At 42.1% G+C, this 21,356-nt stretch overlaps 1 protein-coding gene across 3 annotated transcripts in view; it reads left to right on the top strand.

The window, feature by feature from the left end:
- Nucleotides 1–2,436: 2,436 nt before the first annotated feature.
- dock11 (dedicator of cytokinesis 11) overlaps nucleotides 2,437–21,356 on the top strand; it is a 75,861-nt gene continuing 56,941 nt past the window's right edge. For all 3 annotated transcript variants that reach the window (XM_034210559.1, XM_034210558.1, XM_034210560.1), the window contains exons 1-9: nucleotides 2,437–2,716; nucleotides 8,637–8,753; nucleotides 9,171–9,260; nucleotides 9,902–9,984; nucleotides 12,356–12,422; nucleotides 14,511–14,606; nucleotides 15,304–15,438; nucleotides 19,787–19,970; nucleotides 20,539–20,618. In XM_034210559.1, coding sequence (XP_034066450.1) covers nucleotides 2,612–2,716; nucleotides 8,637–8,753; nucleotides 9,171–9,260; nucleotides 9,902–9,984; nucleotides 12,356–12,422; nucleotides 14,511–14,606; nucleotides 15,304–15,438; nucleotides 19,787–19,970; nucleotides 20,539–20,618 — 957 coding nt within the window. In that variant the 5' untranslated portion in view covers nucleotides 2,437–2,611. The remainder of the gene's footprint in view (nucleotides 2,717–8,636; nucleotides 8,754–9,170; nucleotides 9,261–9,901; nucleotides 9,985–12,355; nucleotides 12,423–14,510; nucleotides 14,607–15,303; nucleotides 15,439–19,786; nucleotides 19,971–20,538; nucleotides 20,619–21,356) is intronic.

Genomic DNA, 21,356 nt, shown 5'->3' with positions numbered 1-21,356 from the left:
CATGCCGTTAATATTTTTTTCCTCTATAAAAAAAATAGATGACTGCCAGACAAATAATCCTTATAAAAGATCAATTATCAGTTTTTCGATGTAGCTCCTAATTTTCAGTCGTCTCCTGTGGGAGTATTGATGTTTTCATCAAAAACACTTGTGAAGAATTGAGGAAATAATTTTTTGGTAAACACTTTTGACATTTTGCTGACGTTTGCAGGTGTATCCACAAGATGGCAGTATACTTTCAATTTTCAACAGATGTCAAGTCATATTTTCCACCGGACAGTTATATTTTTGCAGACATGCTTGTTTTGTTTCTTTATTATCCTACTATGTGCAACAATTTCACTTTTTCACTGTATAATATCACAAAAGTAATGTTGTTGTTCAAAGCGCAAAAAAACCCATATGATTTAATGTGATGAATGTAATAATCAGTCTATTTTATATACTGTAGCCCAGGGCTTCTCAAACTCCGGACCAAGGTCCGGATCCGGACCGAACTGCAAATCAATCCGGACCAAACCCTGTGTCCCATTATTAAAAAAAAACATTATTAAAAAAAAAATTATAAAAAATAAATAAATCTGATTCTGATGTAAATTAAAGTGGACCTATTATGCTATATTGGAAAAAATATATTGTAGGGCCATATCTATACAAATATAGGTCTGTGAAGTTTTTTGCTTAAAATACCAAACAGTTCACCCATTGTAGCCATGCCTCATACTGCTCATAGCCCTCTGTTAGCCCTGTGAGAGAAACGCGGATTTTTTCGTCCTTAGCTTGAAGAAAAAAGAGGAGGCGGAGCTAATGCCTGATCAGAATTCTACCGGAGATAAAGTTAAATTCTGTTGTAATAAAACGCCATCCTGTTCTTATCTACATCAAGGATTATTTCTGAAACAGTATGGAGCTCAAATGCTTTTTCTCTTGCGGGTTTATCACAAGGTGAGTTCCTTTTTTGATATCCTGCTTTTTAAACACATGTGCTCTCCAGTACAGGTTAGCTCTGAGTGTTAGCGAGGCTTGCTAATGTAAACAAAGATGAGATTACGTCCAAAACACGTTCAAAACGCGTCAGGCATTGTTTCTGATAGCAATTTTCTGTGGGTCCGCTGCCGATTTGACGTCAGATTGGCAGCAAATCTGTATCCGCTCGTTGTAGCCTACCCCTGTTTTTTTAAAAGATTTGGGTACGGAGGAAAAGAGAGCGGGTTGTATTTTCTGACGCTGCGTGAGTTCCCAGACGCACCGGGGACACATATTTATGTATAAAAGACATCACAAAGTGCATTTTGCATGATAGGTCCCCTTTAATGTATATTGTCTTGTTCTGAGAATGAACGTGCATATATTTACTTGTGTGCGCGAGTGTCACACGCATTTAAGTTAACCACAAGTTTACCTTGACTTTCTAATACTTCTAATGCCATTTTTGCCGAGGTTCAAGGCATTGGCTACAGACAAACAGTGCCATTTCTCCCACTAGTTCAAGCCATGATACTGTCGTATGTATGTATGTATGTATGTATGTATGTATGTATGTATGTATGTATGTATGTATGTATGTATGTATGTATGTATGTATGTATGTATGTATGTATGTATGTATGTATGTATGTATGTATGTATGTATGTATGTATGTATGTATGTATGTATGTATGTATGTATGTATGTATGAAGGAAGGCAGGAAGGAAGGAAGGAAGGAAGGAAGGAAGGAAGGAAGGAAGGAAGGAAGGAAGGAAGGAAGGAAGGAAGGAAGGAAGGAAGGAAGGAAGGAAGGAAGGAAGGAAGGAAGGAAGGAAGGAAGGAAGGAAGGAAGGAAGGAAGGAAGGAAGGAAGGAAGGAGATTAATCCTATCCAATCCAACTTCATTTTACATAGCACTTTAAAACCTCCTGACCAATAGCGCGCCAAAACTGCTTCTTAATTTCAGTTTCGTTGCTCCGCTCCGGGGGTGTGGGGGGGACTTTACTGGCATTGATCCGGACCATTGACCTTGTATAAAATTCACAAGTGGACCTTTAACAAAAAAGTTTGAGTATCCCTGCCTATGCATTTTAAATATGTATGTATATATATATATATATGTATATATCATTTTCCACGTCTCTAAGATGCTGGGAAATGTTTAGGAACCTTTATATACACATTATATGGTAGGAACCAGTTAAGAAGTGCCTCTAATTACTTATTTATTTAAGTATTTTTGTCATAGTCATTTATTTAAATGTATCAGAGCAAGTAGCAATCCCTTTTAAGGATGTCTTATTAAAGCAGCATTTAGGGAATTGTGTTTATTGTTTTGATGTTGATAAAGACTATTTGTTATTTGACGCTGGCTGGTTGTCTTCTTATCATTGACGATCTTTGGTTACGTTTGCTTTCCACTGAGGAGAAACGGAAGTAGGTAAGGGTGAAGCATCTCGCCTCGTTAAACCTCATATCTCTGCTCTCATCAGCAGCAGCAGCAGCCCCGCCTCGCGACGCCAACCGCTGGCTGGTTCGCCTCCAACGCAACCTCTCCACATCTGGCTGTCACAACGTGCCGCTCCTCTGGTACCGCGGCATGCTCACATACACAGCGAGTGGAATTTAACAAGAGGGGCACAATGTCTGAGGTGCGAAAATTCACAAAGAGGCTAAGCAAACCCGGGACGGCTGCGGAAGTCCGACAGAGCGTGTCGGAGGCTGTGAAGAGCTCCGTGGACCTGGTGGTGAGTTAATGCTGTGTGTGGACCGGCGGCGGTCATTTTAAGCTAATAGGGATAATGTAACTGGTTAGCCCTCTTACCTCCCCCCTCCCTCGGTTTCCTTGGTGAATAACGGGTCAGCTTTTCCCTAGTTCTTTACATTCCTTCTGTACATTTTCCACATATTTCAGTCTCTTTTATTTGTGTCTTTCCAGTTTCATTCAGTGCGCGTGCCCCACCAGTTTTTACGTTAAACCTAAAGCTAATGTAAGCCCCGTGTCAGAATGCACTGGAACAATTTCCCTCGCATTCTGTGTAAAAGACAGGAGCTATTATATTCCGCGAATACAACTCCTATATGTTGGCTTGATTTTTCTAAATGACCGGCATTACAAAATAGTCTGACATTGTCCACATGGTTTTTCTGTCATGTTCGGCTCCTTTTGTGTGCTGGCGGCTGAGCAGCAGTGCCAGTTGGACAGCTGCAGCATGGCTTCCCTGTCCTTGTCTTGGAGTGCGTGAGCCTCTTTATTTCGGCAGGAACTGGCCACATTGAGTCAAAGAAAGCAGTCCATGCATTCCTTCAGGGTTGATGTAAATGGCTAATGACGTGTGTGCAAAGCATAGGGTTTTTCTTTTCTTCTCCTTTGGAATCAAACGCAGTGCTGGTGGCTGATATTGGCCTTGAACAGACTGAATGATGAGGGATTATAGGCGCAGTGGTTTGAGTTGAATAGCATTGAGGATCCTGCTGATGCAGATTGACTTATTTTCATATAAGCATGTCTAAGGCGTTACATTGATTTGTCTTGAAACTTCCAGTGATGTCAATGCAGATTAAGCCTGCTGATAACTTTTCTATTTGTTATAACCAAAATCTCGCTAACTGATATGAAAAACTTCCATTTTAAACACAAAACTCTTAAATATGTGGCTGTTTTAGAAAGTTGAGTAGCGTACACTTGTGTAAATAAACTCTTGTTCCCTTGGGATAAAGTCTTATGATGGTCATCTAGGAGTGTGACGCACTAGTGTAATAACCATGTGATAAGGTTTTGATTTCCGAAACAGAGTGTGTGTATGTCTGTGTGTGAGTTTTTGGCCACGTGTGATGTGTCATCTGATAAGTTTTTCCTGTTGAAGAGTATCTGCTCATTTTGTGGAATAAGTGGTTGGCTTGGTAACTTGAGAACAAGCTAGTTTTGTGGAGGGAGATTCCCTCAGGCCAGCTGTGACCGTGCTTCCTGTGTGACTGTTCATTATGAACATCTCTATAACGTCTGTCCTGTTTTCCAAGTCATTCCTTACATGCCTGTATTCTTGGATTTTCTAGTGAACAAATACCACTTTATTAAAGGAAATAGGAAAGTGCTGAATACAACAACAACAACATCCCTTGGGCCAATCGGCATTACGTTGCTACCTATTCTTTCACACACAGTGACGTCACGAGCTACCCACAATGCAACGCGCGCCATATATCTATATAGAAATACGCCATTTTCCTGGAGGTGCTAATATCCTGGAGGTGCTAATATAAACAGCTAGCTAACGTTGCCAGGCAGAGCGCACTAGGTATTTTTTCTGAATTAACGACCGAAGAAATCGCTGCATGTCTTCGGATTACATCTCTGGACTTGAGGGGTGTGCTCTAGGTCATTACCAGCGTAAACTAGAGCTGTGTGGGTTGTCCGATTGCCCTTACAGACTGCCTGCAGATGTATGGAAAAACGACTCTCGAAAGTGGCCTTCGGTCGATTTTGGCTGCATCTTCTGGAAACACCAGGTGAATACCCCACTTGTCACAATAATATTATCATGCCAATGCATATATGTGGTATTTTAGAGTTGACTAGATATTGATTAAGGCAATAGACTATGATATTCCGCTTGCACCTCGCGTGAAATGGTGGATACCGGAAGTACGGTGTCGCCCTCGGCCCAAAACCCGTATGTGTGTGTGAAAGCATTGCTTCTTCGTTAGTGGTCTGGGGTTCACAGAAAGTCATGTTGTAGGGCTGCTCAATTAATCTTAATTTCATCGCGATTACGATTATGGCTTGCAACGATTACGAAAACAACGTAATCGAAATAAAACGATTATTTATTTATATATTTATTATCACTTTTTTTTTTGTATTACTTTTTTTGTGGGTTTTTCAATTAAATTATACTTAAAGTTCAGGGTAATCAACTGTTAAAAACATACTGTTCACATTTTTGTCTCCTATAAATGGATGTTTTCAAAGTCAATGAATAATCGCATTTAATAATCGCAATTACAATTATTGACCCGAATAATCGAGATTATGATTTTTGCCATAATCGAGCAGCCCTATCATGTTGACATGCTTTATCAATTCTAGGTCTTTGTTTAGTTGTTTTTCACACAAAACTGTTTGGGGAGCAGTGGACAGTAATTGTTGTTAATTGGAATTTGGTAGTAGTCCTTAATGGATTACTACATTCTAAAAGGTTTAACCGCTTATGTTTAGATTATAATAAATACGTTATTTGTACAGTAGTTCCCAATCTTGGAGGGCAAGCACCTATAACACGGAGCAGCAAACCCATTGCATATAACTAAAAGTAAGAATTCGTTGTGATCATTTTCACGCTGACTAATAGAAGTCTTAATTGCTACATTTCATGTCAGTGATAAATAGAGTCATCTTTAAGGTAATTGATTTCACAGGTGTAATTCTTCCTCCCTGACAAGTGAAAATATTTGTAATCCTTCAAATTACAATGGGAAAGTTATTTTTTTAAATGTTGGGAACAATTTTTGAGGAATGCACTGTTGCCATCTTGGTTAATATCACACAAACACGTAATAGTCACTATAATCCTTATTCATCCTTACTCTGCTATGCAAGCCTAAGTACTAGTCATTTTGCAGCGAAACATGTCTATATTAGGTAAATCATTCCAGGGTTCTTACGGTCATTAAAAACCTGGAAAAGTCATGGAAATTTAAAATGCTAATTCCAGGCCCTGGGAAAGCTATGGAAAACAATACTTTTCCCAAAGTTTTGGAAAAGTCATGGAAATGTAACTAAAGTTGCATCAAATATAATTTATATGTTATCTAATCGCCGAAACAGTAATACTATAATGATAATAAATACTGTATCGTATAGTAATGAAACGTAAAATGGCATTTAACTGTCGAGGTGTTTTTCTGGTGAGAGATTTTAGTTGCTTTAGCGTAGAAGCTATAAGCCTACTATTTGATTTGTTTTAGATACTGTAGGCACAACATGTTTCAGACCTTATTTTCCTGTTCCATGTTAAAATAAACCATTTTCAGTGGTACCGCTGAGAAAGACACGTTTTTTTGGTCATGGAAAATGAGTTAAAGGTCATGGAGAAGTCATTGAAAATCATTGGTGAAAAAGTGTATGAACCCTGTCATTATTTTGTAGATGAAATGAATGCTAACATGAAACAAGGCTCCTTTACGCTGAACAATCCAATATATCTTATTGAAAAAAACCTCATACAAATCAATATCTTCTGGAATCAACGTGTACTTATAAACAAGTAAAATAAGGCAAGCTATCCATTTTCTTCCCCTCCATGAGCCGCTGTGTGTCACATACACACAGGTTGGAGCACCAAGTGGGGTCAGCTGTGGGACAAGGGAGCTTGATTCAGTGTGTGACTCCCATGAGAGTGTGTCATCTATTGTTTTGAAGTGTAAGCTTCCTTAGCCAGCCTGATTAAACCCACCTGGTCATGTTGGAGTTGGGATCGTGTACACAGACATCTGGAAATGCACCCTTTGCTAACATCATCATCCCAGTCCCCTGGAGAACACTTGGAGTCAAGCTGTTGGTGTTTGAGAGAAGAGGAGAAAGTGTTTGCATCATACAGTCACGCCACGTCTTCTAGCATCTCCCTGTGTGTCTCAACCGATGAATGTGGCTTCACAGCTGCCTGCTTGTGATTCTTCTATGAAAGCAGAACTCTCTCTCAGCCCGTCCTTCTCTCTTTCTCGCTTCCTCCTCTCTCTCTCTCTCTGTAACATGATCAGCGTTGCAGTGGAGCCGCTGTGCGCCGACGATTTCCCTGTGACTTACACAGCGCTGCGGTTTAGCTTGTTGCACATGACAGGAAGCAGGGCGGCTGCTTCGGGTGCAGGGCCGGCACAGTCGCGTGTAATGCTTTCAACAGACGTGTAGTTTGGTGTTTTACTGCTGCTCAGGTGGCTGTTTGTCCCCTGAAGAGCCAGACTTCATGCACAAACATACCCTGAGATATCTGCAACCACTACGTTTCACACTTCATTTCAAGTATCTTTGTGAAGTTCTTCTTCAGATGAGTGGCTCAAAAAATGCTAAATGCTGGTTTCATGTGGTCAACCGAGAAAGTCGGGGGTCTGGTGGAAAAATGTGTACATATCACGTACTTGAAACCATCGTGGGCCAAATGATTGGTTAGAGAACACTTAAAAGCAAGCACTTTCTTTCCTTCATTGGCTTGTGCACAGATACCAGCATATTCAAGGCGTCTCAAACTCTTTCACCCTCACTAAAGTCATACTGTGTAGCCAAGCAGTGTTCAAAACCACAGAAATGGGTTTTCAAATTCAAGTGGAGATCCAACAATTCAAAAAGATCCCAAACAAGTGAGCGTTTATTCTCAGGAAATGCGCGCTGGAATATTTCCTCAGTGTAAACATCATATAGCTACTGTATATTGAGGAGCTGTTACACGATGCTGTAGATGCAACGTGTGGAGGTCATTTGATTCCATTTTTTTAGCGGCTTAAACCTCTAAAAAACAGACAAACTCATAAAAGATGTTGTGCGCTACGTCCATGTAGCCTATAGTGAGAGGGTGATTAAGATAGAATATGTTGTCAGAGATGGATGACAACATGGTTCACTTGGCACATAAAGCTGCATATTGGGAAAGGATGTAAGAGCTTGATATCTGCATACAAAGTGCAACAGTGGTAGTGTTAGAGGGATAGCAGTAGAACAAGGAGAAGGAGGGAAGAACAGCAAGCACAGGGGAAAAAGCAGCAGCCAAGCTCTTTTTCACTCTGCCTGCCTCAGCTGTGGTGCAGTAGGAAAACACAGCTCTGCATCTCAGCTGCACAACGCTTAAATGGGAATGTGACGAGGTGGAAAATGACTCAATCCCGCTCCGCCAGCTGAAGCGCATTGTCGCAGTTCTTCTCCCCACTTTGGCTCAGCAGAAGACGCTGATCAAACCCATACAGTCTGACCATCTCCTCTGCAGAGTCCAACGCTCAGCCGGGGCTTATTGGCTAAGCTATTCATCACCATTTTCATTGCTTAGCTTGAGCTTAAAGTTGCACTTTCTTGGGAATTAATTGTGAATCTTACCAAGTGGTTTTAGGTTTATACTTGTGATCACATCTTGACCTAATTGTGCACGGCTAGCTTTTAGCCTGTATGCCACTTGAAGACATTCATGCATTTCATATCTTTCACTTCTCTATGAAACTCAAAACAGGAAGTTATGATGATCAGCTATACGGCATGTGATTTCTTTCTTGTCTTTTGTTTTATTATTATGCTTCTGTCAAGAACACGCGCTTTATTTGACATCACATAACTGTCAAGTCAGATGGATTCCATTCCTATTTTGTCTTACCTTGAATGCCAGATGTCAGTTGCTTCGCTTTCGTCATTTTCACCTTTTTGTTGTCCACCCAGCCACAGCTGTCTGAGCCACTGTTTCCCTGTGCACCTCTGAACTCTGTGGTTGTTTCTCTGATCTCTTGTAGCTCTGCTTTTGTACGGGTTGTTAAGAGCTTCTGGGGTTGAGCCCTTGTGAACTGCATTCAAACAAGCAAGGCCATGTGGAGCTTACCAGAGCCACAGTACACACAGAACCATCACAACATCAAATCAAAAAGAAATTGTTCATTTTTTGAAGTGACATTTATTCGTCTTCCTCCGTCTTTTAGGAGCAGCCAAAGATCATCGAACCGCTGGACTATGAAGCTGTGGTGTTCCAGAGGAAGGCCCAGATCCACAGCGACCCCCACAGAGACCTGCTGCTGTGCCCTGTGGACGATGTCTCGGTGAGTCCCCTCATGCTTTGTCTCCTACTGCCTCTCGTCTTCCTCCCCCACTGAAAACAGCCAAATCAGCATTTCTTTTCTTGTTAAACTGCCTGAGTCAAACGGGGAACAAAGAGCTGTCAAATATCCCCGTCCAAAGAAAGATGTCCCATCATGAATCACTCTTCCACTAACACACCAAGCTTGATTATTTACACTTCAGTCAAACACAACCCAGCCAGTTAAACATTTTGCTTAGAGCCACGTCTTGCTCTTTTTCTATCTTTTGACACTCATCTGTTTCCTTGCATCTGTGTCTTCTTTTTTCTTTCATTCACTTTCTCTCTACCAGTCGTTGTTGAAGGCTTCCTGCTGTTTTACTATTCGATGGGAGGATAAAGAACTGTCATTATAACATTGTTGTGTTGTGTGTCGTAGGAGTCCCAGATCTCACGGCAGAGGAGGACCATCGTTCCCTCTGTGCCTCAGAATGCAGAGCGAGAGGCCAGGAGTCTGTTTGCCATGGAGGTATAATCCATCCGGCCCATGTGTAGGACTTGACACTTATTTGTCTCAAACTGCACATATGTTGCAGTGACTCCTTTCCAAAAACAAACATTGAAGTTACGGCATTTATTCTTGACGTTACAAACATTTCTTGATGACTTCACACGAGACTTTCTGCATGAAGTGGTCACTTAAAGCTCCTAAAGGAACACATAATGCACAGGCCAGTGCTTAACACATGCTCTACTGAAGATATATTGCCGCTTTTCTGCCTGGCTCTAAATCTGTTTCCCTCCGCCAGCTCCCGTGACTGTGATATAGCATGGAAACAACTGTCATAGGGATCTTTAAAACAGATCCAGGCTTACTCAGCATCTATTGGACAAAGATCCTTTCAGTTGACTTAATTGAGAAGTTCTGCTTGCAGTTCATATTGAATTAAAAGTGATATGCACAGTGAAAACCATCTTGAGTAATGCCAAGTAGAACTCACGGCAGGGCTAAAGAGTTCTTCTGCTACTTTCAGACTTATTTTGAGTTCATAAATAATACAGAGCTGGAGGATCTGTCTGGAAAGAACTGTGTGCTCTGTTGGGTCACGTTGCTGCTATGGGATGCTTGTTGTATTTCTGCCGCCCCTAATCTAGCTCTCTGTTTGGCAGTGCATCAAGATGTACAACACCGACTGGCATGTAATCAACTACAAGTACGAGGCTTACTCTGGTGACTTTCGCATGTTGCCAAGGTAAGGACAACATATTTTTCTACTGCTAGTGCAAAACAAGTTCTATACTGCCAAACATGCAACATGTGAAAGAGATTTACTCTGCTCAGGTGGGTCTGCTGGATGACAACATGCAACACATCTCTGTCGCTGTATATACATGTAACATGATGCCTCAGCAGTGAAGAGGACATACTGTAAATCAGATTCTCCTTTACAACACAGGTGCAGCACAGATGTTGTAAGTTATTCAAATGGTGATAAAGCTTCCTAAAGGAAATATGTGTTAATGCCGCAACATGCACTCCACCATACATTGGAATGAAGGAGACATGCGTAACAACATTTGACATATGCCCTCGAAATTCCAGAAAAAACCCCAAATACAAATAAAATAACCAATTGCAATGATTTTGACTGGAGTATGATGAATACATGGAGTGGTTGGTCATTTTGGCATCATTATTCTCATTATTATAAAAAAAGAAATCATGGTGGAAGATCTGTAACAAACAGAAGTTTAAAATATGATTTGTAGCCCGGAATATCTCTGCTGCTCAACAATACTTTATTCAACATTTTATTTGACCACATATTTAGCTATATAAAACTACGGAGCGCCTAAAGGGACCTTGAAAAAAAAAAAAGAGAGAGAAAAAAAGAAAAGTCGGGATAACGGTTTGAGACATAAAAAATAAATATGAGAAAAAAAATAAAGTCAGGAAAATGGGTTTGTTTCTCGTGCGCACGAGAAACAAACCCATTTTCCTGACTTTATTTAATTTTTTTAGAAAGTTACCGATGCGCCAAGGAGGAAGTGGAGACAACCATTTCATTACAGACTGTTATGTTTACGTGGGGAAATGGCAGTGCATACATTATTTGATATATATTTCGAACTCAGACTTAATTTTATGGACATTTCAGCCAGGGGTGGAGAGCTGTTTGTTTAAGCACCGGATTGGCAAAGCAGGAGAGTCTGTAAACCAGTCTGCTTTGATCTATGCATTGTTAGAAATTAAAATCAATGTTGATATGGCGTAATTTGAATTAAATACACTATTTAATTGAAATCAGTTTTATTCTGAAAAACCGGAAGTTTACTAACTATTAACTTAATACTTTTATTCTGAAAATTATACATTTCCGGTTAGCATTAGCATGTGGCAAAATGCTGCATTTTCAGACCGTGAATCAAAGGTGAAATGACATGTGATGTTGTACACCGAGCACACTGGGTTTAGCACTCGTTTATTACCGCTGAATAACGTTTATTAGGACATGTTTAAATAACCACAGACACCAGAATGATATCATTTAACAACAGAAAAAGGCAGGAATTGCATTGGACCCGCCCCCCCCGACGACGCCGGCCAATCGGAGAAGACCTCCGATGACAACAGGAAGAGCAAGCCAAGGATTGACCTCTTTCTACCGGCTGACCTGGACTGACCGGGCGGATGAGGAGAGCGCCTCCACTCGCACATTTCATTTTGTACACCACCGCATCTTTTGTGTAATTAAATGCTGTTAACTTTTTAACAATGGGAGGAGTTATCCGATCCTCCCATTTGGACCTCCTTGATTGGCAGCCCCAAATATCACAAACACCTCAGATCTCCGGTTTCCCCAATCACTGTAGCTAGATCTAAGCTGAATGCAAATCAAGACATGCTCTCACCTTCCCCCATCTTCCTTTGTCCTCAAAAACACATGTCAACAGGCCCCAAATCCAGCTCACAGTTTTACCCAAATTATTCCCATTTTAAGCTTATCCATAGTTTGCTAACATGAATACATACAAATATTTCACTACAGCATTCATGTCCGTGACTCTCAGAGTCCCCTGCTGACTCAGGCTGGTCAACCAGCCTGACCAGCTAAGTTGACCAGCTAAACCAGCTAAACCAGCTAAACCAGCCATCCTGGCCAGCTAAAAAACACAGCATAGACCAGCATAGTATGCTGGTATGCTGGGCTGGTCACCAGCATCCATCTATCACCATTTTATGTTTAATAATATGATTAAATATACGTCCACGAGTTAGTATCTCATGCGCACGAGATACTAACCCGTTATCCTGACTTTTTCTCTCTCTGTTTTTTTTCATGTCCCTTTAGGGTCTCCGTTTAAAACATATATACTTCCTACAATTAAAATATTGTATTATTCCATATTGCAATTTTGTACTAAATACACTGTCAGATACGGTGGTGCTAAACTTACTGACCAACACATACAGTAAAAAGCAACGGCAACAGTTCAAGCAGCGATTTGTTGCATGTTTTACAAAGAGTCAAGACGTAGACAGATCTCACCACAGGGGGAGTACAGTGGGGAAGGGGCTGATTTATTGAAGACTGCTGACACTCACTCGCTGTCTTTTCAAAGCAAAGGCCTGAAGACAGACAAGCTGCCAGCTCATGTGTTCGAGATCGATGAAGACGCCAAAGACGAGGTGAGTAGGGGGGCCCGTTAGATCACAGTCATTGATCAGTGCGGCGAGGATCAAATCAAGTTTTATTTATATAGCACATTTATAAACGATTTTTGGTCGAGCCAAAGTGCTGTACAATAAAAAATACCCTACAGTAAAGACACTTTACAGCAAATACAACAGCACAGATTGTGCAGAATATCAGTATGAGAAAATGACACCCTCTGTCCTTAGACCCTCACATCGTACAAGGAAAAACTTCCAGAGAAAACCCCACAGTTTAAAGGGAACATGGGAGAAACCTCAGGGAGAGCAACAGAGGAGGGATCCCTCTCCCAGGACGGACAGACGTGCAATAGATGCCGTGTGTAAATCGAAGAGATAATACATTTTACAGCATATAGACCGAATGTTAGGAAATGCATGTATTTGTAATAAGAAGATGAATCCACGAGGATGTCAGCTACAATCCTGTGGGAGCCATCAGGGAAGTAGTATGGTGAGAGTCAGGCAGGACCGCAGAGACAGGTTCAGCCACGACTCGAAGTCCAGGACTCAGATCCAGAACTCAGGATAGGGGATCCAGGGCACACGACCACAGCAACAGGATCAGCCTCAACTCCGGATCCCGGCGTAGATATAGATACAAAACAAGAACATTTGGGGGAGGCTGGGTTAATCGGAACATGAGAATACACAGTCACAGACAGACAGAAGGAAGAACAAGCACTCCCTTAGGATAGGTTGAGGGAAAAGGGAAGCAAGTAAGAGTAAGAAACATAGGTGGAAAGGCACACTCAGGGAACAAGGTCCCCACTGGAGCCTTAGTTGGAATTGATGAGAGGTAAGGAGGTAAGCTGTGAATACGGCCATAACACTCCCCGGCTGGAATAAGCCACTCTGCAAACCTGTTTCCCTCTAATAAAACCTCGAGAGGTCAGAGAGGGAAAAGGTTTTGGGTAAAGAGAGGATAGAAAAGAATAGATTACAGGAGTAGAGAGTATGAGGATGAGTGGTCTGCTATTGACTCACCGGACCCTTTATGGACAGATTGTGCCACACATATATAGGCACAGCTTTTAGTGATGTGCTATAAACCCTGCCCGGAAATTCAAAAGATACCTTTGAATCTTTTGAATTATAGAGATAAGACACATTTGGCTCCTTTCATATGCCTCCATATCCTGGAAACATGAGCAAATGTAGACATGCATTTAGCTGGTTATTCTCCTGGATGATTTTCTGTGACTGATGGTCTGTCGGTCCTTCAGTCCAGCCAGCAGTGAGACCCCTCAGAGACTGAGCGTGAGGAGGGGAAATCAGTAGCTTTATACGTCCTATAAATAGCCCGCATCGATCCTCCTCCCTCTAACCGGATGCGGATAAACTCAGACAGAGAACAAGTTTAATTGAAATTTAAAAAAAGGCTGCTTGAATGGGGATGGCAGTGAGAGGCTCTGTTCCTTCTTGAAATGGGAAGTGCTACTGCTAAAAGCTGGGGGCGTGTAGAAACAATATTTAGGGAAATAGAGAAAACACGCATACAGGTGATGAAGCAAACAATCATTATATTGTTATTAGCTTCTGAAAAGCTTTACTATGTCTTTTTATAGCCATCCACAGGCCGTAACAATAAATCAATACAAATTCAGTCAGGGACATGACACATGATGCAAGGTTTGGTGTGTCTGAGGGAAGCATAGACTTCTACAGAAGGAGAGCAGCCAGCCAATTAGATTACAGGACAGCTGGAAGGAGGGGTGGTGTGTGACGCTTGGAGGACAGAATGCCTCTTCAATGTGATTAGTCTGGTCTCAATTGTGCACACACATAAACACACATACACACCTCGACCCCTTTCAATCAATGTCATAATATGTGTGTCACGTTCCCGGTTTACATTAAGTGAATTAGCGCTCCTTTTACTGGGCATTCCTCCAAGTGGTGTTACTCCTGAAAATGTGTGTGTGGTGTATATGAGAGAGACCATTCCCTTGTGCTGAATGTTATTGGATATTGTGATGCTTAATAAGTAAGAACAATTAACAGGAGAGTATGTATAATTGATTCTGTCTTGATTGCTTTTCAATATGTGTCTGTTCCTGTCAGGACTCAGCCTCGCTGTGCTCCCAGAGGGGAGGCATCATGAAGCAGGGCTGGCTGCAGAAAGCCAACATCAACAGCAGCCTGTCTGTCACCATGAGGGTGAGTCACCACCAGATGCCCTGTCTGCTATTCATACAACATAACAGCAACACATAACACAACAACAACAACAACAACAACAGAGCAGTAGGGTTCACCACAGAACTAGAGAAGCAATAGTATTATTATTTATCTTAATACAGACAATCAATGAAACAGACAATCAGAAACCAAATCTAAGAAAGCTTAGCTCATAAAGAATATAGCCCTCCCGTTAGTCATCCAGTTTCAACGTTTTTGCATTTTAACTGCAAAGTCAGGAGGTGGGTTTCCATGAGTATGCTTATAAAGACACACATACGTAAACAACATTCTATATTGTACGTACACCGATACTTTAGGTTTCAAGGTAGGATTTAACAAAGTCATGTATAGGGCTGAAAGACAAATACACTACCTTATCAATGAAAAGCTAAATGAAAAAGAACAAGGGGACACATGTCGGTGTACAGATAGCAATACAGTTTGACTTTTGATCTTATTTAAATCAAAGTGTTTTTTTTGGTAAACAAAAACACAAAGTTACACCTTTAGTCCTTTGTTGCTATTGAATGTACAGCATTCTCTATCATCTTCTGCATTAAACCAACCCCATCATACATCATCATCCCCAATTTAAAATCAATTTAGGCCAAAAACAGCATCCTCAATCTGTTCGATATTCCTCTGTCTTGATCTCTCCTGTCGCTAATTGCAGGTGTTCAAGAGGAGGTACTTCTACTTGTCTCAACTCCCCGACGGCTCCTACATCCTCAACTCCTACAAGGACGAGAAGAACTGCAAGGACACAAAAGGATCCATCTACCTGGACTCCTGCATAGACGTTGTTCAGGTAGAAAAGGCTTAAGATTCTTCTGTTTTACAACCGTTAAGCTCGAAATAAACCTGGCTGCTTACTTCATCAAACTCTTCTGACCCTCTGTGCTCACTGTTAGTTTTCAGTTTTTTGGCACAAGCTCCCATCCTCGTGAACATCAGTGTGTTTCCTCGTCTCGCCACGCTCCAAGGGGTTTTAGTCGCTTTGATTAAACAGATTTGTTGCATTCCGAGGACTCGGCAGAAAAGTCCCGTTCTGTGGGATTATGGGGGGCTGCTGCGGTTGGCTCACGGCGCAGGCTGGTACCTCATTCAGGTCAGCGCTCACAGCAGAGGCTGCCAGGAAGCTTTCAGTTTGATGAACACATTCAGAAGATGAATGGGAAGAGTGAGGAGACTCATTCTGGCTGCTGGCATACAGTGGAAGCACCCAAAAGACCGCAGCGTTTACCTGGAAATGACCCAGTATTAGGACAATCTCAATCTGAAGCACTGCAAAACGTTTATTGTAGAGAATGTTTTCTTTTTAAATGTATAGATTAAATCAGTGTTTTTCAATATTTTTTGAGCCACGGTAAATATTTTACGTAAAATAAATCCTGCGGCACACAAACAACCAAAAAAGTGACTAAATTAAACATTGTAGCCTACATTTACTGTAGGGAGCATACAAGGCGTCCCCCCTCCCCACATCGGCCTCTCTGACCACCTCACTGTTGTGCTGAAACCGGCCGACCAACCCAGGGTAAAAGCGACCAAACTGGTTTCAAAACAGATACGGGTGTGGTCAGAGGACAGTACTGCTGCACTTCAAGACATTACATTGCATTTAGCTGACGCTTTTATCCAAAGCGACTCACAATAAGTGCATTCGACCACGAAGATACAAACTTGAAGAAAACAGAATCATATAAGTACATCAGGTGTCATAGACTGCTTTGACACTACAGACTGGGACATGTTTAAGCAGGCAGCCACATACAACCATCACACCAACATACAAGTCATGCCTGTGCCAAAGAAGTCATCTCCATCCGGCTTCAACAACTACCGCCCCGTCGCACTGACTTCTACCATCAAGTGCTTTGAAAGGCTGGTCATGAAGCAGATCAAATCCACCCTCCCCCCATCGCTGGACCCGTTTCAGTTTGCCTACCGAGCTAAACGGTCCACAGAGGATGCAATATCCTCCGCTCTTCACCCAGCCCTCACACACCTGGACACTAAGGACTCATACGTTAGAATGCTATTCATAGACTTCAGCTCAGCATTCAACACAATCATCCCCCAGCAGCTTGTGCAAAAACGTACAGACCTGGGCCTAATTTATAAAGGGATATAAGCTCAAAAAATGGCGTACGCCAGTTTCTATGCAATGTTTGCGATTTATAAAATACTAACTTGACGGGAAAACGTGCGGTCCTCCACGCAAACTCTAACCCATGCGTACGCACTAAGCACAACAACGGGAGAGACGAGAAACTGCGACACCGTTGGCAGAAGGAAGAATGGAGAGACATATGTGGAAATAATACCATCAATAAAATGTTACCTCTCATTTATCATATATGAAGAATTCATTTTCAAACTTTGATTAAAGCCAATCTTAAAATGATTAAACAAACGCCTGTTTGAGACTCCTCAGTGCACACAAAAACATAACTTGGAGAAATAAATAAATACGGAAATGTTATTGAAAACCACCTCGAATATGTTGTGTTAATGTTATGAAATGTTTTCTCATAAATTATGCGGTAAGCAGGAGGACAGCATTACTTTAAACTGACGCCGTGTTGCATTTCTATAGGTTGTAGATACGAGCATGGTTTTATATACTATCATGTTTAATCGTGTTTTATGCCGTTTGCCAAGACTTGATAAGTGGCTCGTAAAACACAGGAGGTATGGAAACTAAGAACACCATATATGGTAGATTGTACAGCTAATATAACACAACACATTAGTTGTATTTCCTTTAACTGGTGGATATAGGGTTGCTGGGGGGGACGCACAGGCTGCAGTGGAGACGCTGGGCTTGGCTGATCGACAGCTGGAACACAAACCACCAAATACAAAAACATAATTCAGATCCAGTCGTCATGACTCCACTCCGGAGGGATTCCCCGATCACTTCTTACAGTCTCTCATCAAGGGGGGGTCTCCTGTCCCCGGTACAAACACACTGCCTGAGGAAGGCTATGTGTATTGTTTTTGTCATGAACCTTTTTCGGGCCATTTATTTATTTATTTTGGTGACGATCCGACCTCCATGCTGCTACTCTGGTTCAAACTGCATCCACCAAACAATATGATTTATCTCCACCTCCCCACCATAATCCACATCTGACACGGTGTGAGATGTCTTTTTTAGCTGTTCTGTCGTCATTTCCTGCGATCTTCTTCATAAAGTCAGTCAGAATGAATGAATGAATGGGCGTTTCTTTATTTATAGGCAAATATGGGCGTTACGTGAAGCCCGCAAAAGCTGCGCCGCATTTCGAGTTGATTGTGATTTATAAAGGGAAACAGGCGTAGGAAGTGCCATACGCACTTTCCTCGCCGGTACGCAATGTTTGGTGAATCGGAAAATGTCTGTACCTATTTTTTGGATTTCTACTACGTAAGCAACCTTCCCACGTGAATCCTACGCACGGCGTTATAAATGAGGCCCCTGGGCCTCAGCCCCTCTCTCTGCAACTGGTTGCTGGACTTCCTCACAGAGAGACCACAAGCTGTACGGGTCAACAACAACACCTCAAACACCCTCATACTGAGTACGGGGCCCCCCAAGGATGTGTGCTCAGCCCAGCACAACAGAGGTGGAGAGGCACAACGTGTCTACGTACATGGACTCCCTTAGGATAGGTTGAAGGAAAAGGGTAGCAAGTAAGAAGTAAGGAACAGAGGTGGAGAGGCAAAACGTGTCTACCAACCCCCCCTTCCCCTGACCATCAACGGCGCTGCTGTGGAGCAGATGAGCAGCACCAAATTCCTTGGTGTGACCATCACTGATGACCTCACCTGGAGAAACAACACCGCCGCACTAGCGAAGAAAGCCCAGCAGCGCCTGTACTTCATCCAGAAGCTCAAGCGAGCCGGAGCACCACCCCCCATGCTGTGTTTCTACCAAGGCGCCACTGAGAGCATCCTCAGCAGCTGCATCACGCTGTGGTTTGGAAGCTGCACCGCCTCCAACCGCAAGAGCCTGCAGCGCATTGTGAACTCTGCCCAGAGGATCATCGGTGCCTCACTCCCCTCACTACAGGACATATATAACACACCCGCAAAGCACTCAGCATTGTGGGTGACTCCACCCACCCCTCCAACAGCCTCTCCAGCATCCTGCCCACCAGGCGGGCAGGATGCTGAACTCCCTCCCTCCCTCTGACATCTCTTCCCTGACCTTTCCCCCCTGCCCCAAATGGACCTGGACTTTAACCCCCCCCCCCCCCCCCCCCCCACACACACACACACACACACACACACACACACACACACACACACACACACACACACACACACACACACACACACACACACACACACACATACACACACACACAAACATACACATACACACACACACACACACACACATACACACACGCACACACACACACACACCCTTCCCTCATCCAGCACCAGTCACTTTTCTACCCATCTCCGCTGCTACTGCACTGAAACAGTACTTTGCAGCACATCATGTTCTCATTTGCACTAAAGAATACTTGCATTAATCTAAATTCATGTTCTGTGGATTGTGTTTTTTTAAATATATTATTAACTATATGCTACTATTACTTAGTTTTATAGCCCGTTTATCTAGGCCCTTTTTGTATCTGTTTTATGTATATATGTCACACTGTGGGACTGTATTTCAAATGTCTGTATAACACATGTAGAAATGTTAACAATAAAGCTGACTTTGATATATGATGATCATTTAATGAAAATTCCTTAATTTGGCTACAGGTTCAGATCCTAAGTAGCTAGTTTTGAGAGTTTTCTCTTTGTGTTTTTTTTCATAAAAGTGACCTGTTTCTCAGTTTGTTTACGCAGACGAACAAAATAGCCTCTGTTCTTGTTTTAAGGTGTTTCTTTTAGAGATGTCGTTTAAGCTTGCTTGTAACCATGGTACAAACCAATAAGTACAAAAAAACCAATTCAGTTAATTGGACAGTCTCCCCCTGGATGTAATGACTTGATTGAATGATATTAACCTCCAGGGGACATTCCATATTCCAAACCATACCTATCTTCTTATTAGGACAATATAGGATGATCTTTTATCTATTGTGAGTGTTTTGTTCTTGTGGAACTTAAAATGTAAAGCATATCAAATCCAGTAATTCTTCCCCCCTCAGAGCCCTAAGATGCGCCGCAATGGCTTCGAACTGAAGATGCAAGACCGCTACAGCCACTTCCTGGCGGCGGACAGCGAAGCAGAGATGGAGGACTGGGTGATCACGCTGAAACAGGCTCTGCAGAACGCCACTGATCCCAGCCAGGACAGGAGGAACGGGGCAGAGACACTGGACTGTGCCCTGGGTGAGTAATACTCTACCTACCAAGACACTTTGGATAAACACATGTCTAGATCTACTTCTGTCAACCTATTATTTACAGCATCATTTCAATGTTGCTGTAAAGTAATGCTCCATTTAGCCATGATCACAATAATAACATGTTGGGACATAACCTGAGCCTGTTTGAGGGTTTGAAGTGATGTGGAAGAATGCCAACAGTCTAATGCAGTTTGACTTTGTGTGCAAGCATCTATTGTCCCGTCTTCTTTAATAGCATACTCTGCAGAATGTTCTAGGGAACCAAATAGCTTGGTCAGAGCTGCTGATGAGGGACTGGGTGAAAGACAGGAGGCACTTAGAGTTCACTCAGTTCATCACCCGTCACCTGGCAGTCAGCAGAATAGTGAAGAGCCTCTTTCTGATTTGCCCAGTAGACTGTAAGGTTTTATTCGGTTTATTTGAAACTTGCACCCAGCCCAGAGGAAGCCATTAGAGAAACATTGAGCAACAGAGCTTTACTGGACCTGATTTTCATCAGTGATTTGTTATCAGACTGTGATTCATTTGTGATCATTGTCCCGTTCAACCAGATGACGACACAGCCAGCCAAGGTAAAGGGGAGAGCCTGCTGGAGAGCCTGGGGAGGGGCTTACATCCTGAACTACTGAAGGTACGAAGGATGAATGGTTCAATAATGAATTTAGACAAGAGGAGATACTGACCTATATCTGACCACAGCAAGAATACTTCATAGCGATTTGACCTCGCAAAGTAAAGTGGTTCCTTGATTAAAAAAAAGCACTATTTTTTTCTACTTGTGACTTTATTCTCACTGAATGTTTAAGATTCTTAAGAGGAAGAGTATGTTCTTGTATATTCACCACAATAATCTTTCATTTTGGGTTTTCTCCAAAAATGTACCCCTCTCCCCGTTTCTTTATTTGTAATAAAAAAGCAATGGATCTAAAATGCTATAATTGATATATAGATATTCAGAAACATTTTACATTTGTATGGAAATCCTACACTTTTTTGTATTTCACATGGTAGTTTTTTATATCCTAAGTGTGCAGCTTTATTTAGCTAAGTATTATGTATTTGTAGTATTTCTTGTGTTTTGTTGCTGTTCTTGTTAGTAGTGAAAAGAAAGAAGAAAAAACACTGCGAGAAGCTTCATGTTATCTCGAAAGAGTCTGAGGTTTTGTACCATGCCACATTTGTTATCTCTTGTTTATAAATCTTTACACAATGATAGAGCCACAGAAGAGCAGCTCTGTGTTTGAGTCTGTTTCCTACGCCAGTGTGTATTCAGAGACTCTCCTGCTTTAACCCAGAGCTGCACACAGACAACAAAGCCCTCTGTGCTCTGTGCTGCTGCTTCACCGCTGTTTGCTCTGGGCCGCTCCAG

Source organism: Gymnodraco acuticeps, unplaced genomic scaffold (assembly GCF_902827175.1).
Source record: "Gymnodraco acuticeps unplaced genomic scaffold, fGymAcu1.1, whole genome shotgun sequence".
In the NCBI taxonomy this organism is placed as follows: domain Eukaryota; kingdom Metazoa; phylum Chordata; class Actinopteri; order Perciformes; family Bathydraconidae; genus Gymnodraco; species Gymnodraco acuticeps.
This window is presented reverse-complemented; position numbering and strand designations above follow the sequence as displayed.